Source organism: Triticum dicoccoides, unplaced genomic scaffold (assembly GCF_002162155.2).
Source record: "Triticum dicoccoides isolate Atlit2015 ecotype Zavitan unplaced genomic scaffold, WEW_v2.0 scaffold37085, whole genome shotgun sequence".
In the NCBI taxonomy this organism is placed as follows: domain Eukaryota; kingdom Viridiplantae; phylum Streptophyta; class Magnoliopsida; order Poales; family Poaceae; genus Triticum; species Triticum dicoccoides.
Window position 1 is genome coordinate 1 of NW_021267058.1, and position 2,935 is coordinate 2,935.

At 44.6% G+C, this 2,935-nt stretch overlaps 1 protein-coding gene across 1 annotated transcript; it reads left to right on the forward strand.

Moving 5' to 3' along the window:
- Nucleotides 1–7: 7 nt before the first annotated feature.
- On the forward strand, nucleotides 8–2,762 carry LOC119346030 (disease resistance protein PIK6-NP-like; the record flags this gene model as incomplete). The annotated part of the gene is made up of 1 exon (XM_037615788.1): nucleotides 8–2,762. A coding segment is annotated over one exon (2,520 nt), but the record flags the coding sequence as incomplete, so codon positions are not given.
- Nucleotides 2,763–2,935: the final 173 nt, after the last annotated feature.

Sequence of the window (2,935 nt, forward strand, 5' to 3'; positions counted from 1 at the left end):
CACCATTCCGGAGAGGCACCGGATTGCAACTAGGATCCAGGAGCTCAAGGTCAGGGCTCGCGACGTGGGCGACAGGAAGCTGAGGTACGGTGTCACCGTGCCACCAGCTGCTGACCAAGATGATGCGATATTCATGGACGATGCATACAAGCACCAGGGGCAGGAAGAAGAGGAGAATGATGCTTGGAGACGCTTTCATCTTGTTTATTATCCAGAGGATGAAGAGGCTTACCTACAGAAAATCATCGATGATAACATCAAGTCCGTGTTGCCTGAGGAAGAACCGGTTGAAGAGCTGACAAGTGGGGAATCAAAGCCGAGGATATTCCTTATGATGTTCAGCCAACATGATTTGGCAGACAAAAGTAATTTCTTACATTCTAGTATTACTGAGGGACTGTATGAGCAGAAAATGGGATCATTTAGTTGCAAAGCCTTGGTCAATGTGTACACAAATGGGGACTTCAAATCTTTGGCTGTAATACTGGGGGAAATACTGGACCAAGTGGAAGCAGAGAAGAGTACGGAAACCTCACCGGGTGATAACGAGAAGGATGAGGCGATGCAACTCACCAAGAAACTTGAGGGGTATCTCAAAGGTAAACGATTCTTGATCATTCTGCAAGGTGTCAATTCCACGGATAATTGGAATAGCATAAGGTCTGCTGTATTACGTGCTACTGCTCATGGCTCTCCTGGCAGCACTATAGTCATTACCACAAATTCTTATGACTTAGTATGTGAGTCCCCTTATGAAATCGTCAAACCACAAGGTCTATTAGATTATTGGCGTGATAAAACCATGATGCTTTTTGGTGAGATCATTATTCCATATGAAAGGGAAAGTTATGTGTCAACCGTTGCAGCATTATGTCGACACGACCGCTTTGCAATGAAGATGATCCAACATCTTTTGTATGTTTACCCTTTAAGGAGTGTTCCACAGCTAGAGAATATTATAGCAACCTTACGTGATTGTCAGAAGTCGAACAAAAATTTGGGAAAGCATATGTTAAGGCTTTCCTATAATAAACTACCTAGCAAGTATAGGAGATGCTTGCTGTACCTAAGTATCTTCCCAAAAGGTGACCGCATTAGGAGAACAACTGTGTGTAGAAGATGGATAACCGAAGGACTGATAACATCAAGGGAGAATCATGCAGACTACGAGGCTTATTGCTGCTTCGATGTGCTCTTCTTGTCGGGTTTCATTCAACCTGTGGAGATAAGTGACATGGGCAAGATCAAGACCTTCACATTACATCCTATTGTTCATGAATCCATCAGCAGGATTGGTAAAGATCTAAACTTTGTGGACACGGTTCTTCCGTCCGATCTGACTCGCCACCTTCCAATTCATAGCAGAACTAGGGTGCAAGCATCTCACGTGGATCATTCCGTGCAAGCAGCTGCTGGCAGTGGCATTGTAGCATTTCTTCCGTATTTGGCAAAGTCATCTCAGTGGCAGCTAATGAAGATGCTGGATCTAGAAGGTTGCAGAGGCTTAAAGAAGCAACATTTGAAGAGCATCTGTAAAATAATACTGCTCAAATACTTGAGCCTCAGGAACACAGATATCACTGAACTGCCTAAGCAAATCAAGAAGCTGCAGCGGCTAGAGACGTTGGACATCCGGCAAACAGCGGTACAGTCATTCCCAACAAAATCAATCATGCTTCCTATGCTAAAGCATCTGCTTGCTGGCCAGGGCAACAACTCTGATAGGTTTCAGGAGTCATTTACGGCTATGCGCCTTCCCAGCGGTGTCAGAGGAATGAAGAAATTAGAGATATTGTCTCGTGTTGTTTCTGACAATGCTGATGATTCAATTGATGTTGGTCATCTGTTACAGCTGAGGAAATTGGGTGTGATTCTTTCTGGTAAGAAAGGTAGCTTCGGTCATCTATTGCAACAGGTTGAGAAATTGCATGGTAGCCTCCTCTCCTTGTCAATCCAGATCAACCAAACACCCGAAGTTGGGGATACTCTTGGTGCAGAGGAGGTGGTCACATTAGTCTCGCCTCCGAAACTTCTTCAAAGCCTGAAAATCAGCGGCATCACAAGTGGGCTCCTCTTGTGGATTGCAGAGCTTGATCAGCTTACCAAGTTAACACTGAGCGAGACTTACCTGACAGAAGACTATATATGCATCCTTGGCAAACTTGCAGCTCTGCGTTGTCTCAGTCTTCGGCGCAATTCATACACCGGAAGCGGGCTAACATTCAAGGAAGGGGAGTTTAAGAGCCTCAAGTCTTTGGTCGTCGATGGCGACATCATCACCAACATTACCTTTGACACTAAAGCGGCTCCCAAGCTTGAGACGATTGTGTGGTCTTTCGCCAAAATGGAGTCTATTTCTGGATTACGCGACCTTTGGTCGTTGAAGAAGCTCGAGCTCAATGGTGACTGCAACCCAGGCCCAGTGAGAAGAGCACTTGGAAAGCACCCATATGATCCTGAATTTAAGCACAACCCACGCCATGGACACCAAGAAGATGGAGCTGTTGTTGCTGCCTCACCCCCATGAGCAAATGATCGATTTTTCTCCGTCAACCAGAAACTCTCTTTGGTTGGTGTTTGCCTGGCTCATTTATCATTCTTGAATAACGAAGCAGCTGAAGGAAGGCCTGGTCATTTTCTTCCAGTCTCATTCGTCACTGAAGCCGGATTATTTCAGTCTTATGTGTGTTTGGTTCAATTATCTGTACTCTGCATACTTGGACTCTTTCTGTGTGCGTGTTTGTGCGTGTGAGCAGCATGCTCTGGTGTTTATTCTTCGTTGTACTGTCCTGTTTACTGCGTGTCATGCAACGTTTCAGCAAACACTACTATCTGTGTTGTACTTATTGTCTTCATTTTCATGTAATAAAACAGAGTTTGTTGTGCTAATGTTTGATGGAATAGATTCCCATATGTTGTTCATGTATTATTATCA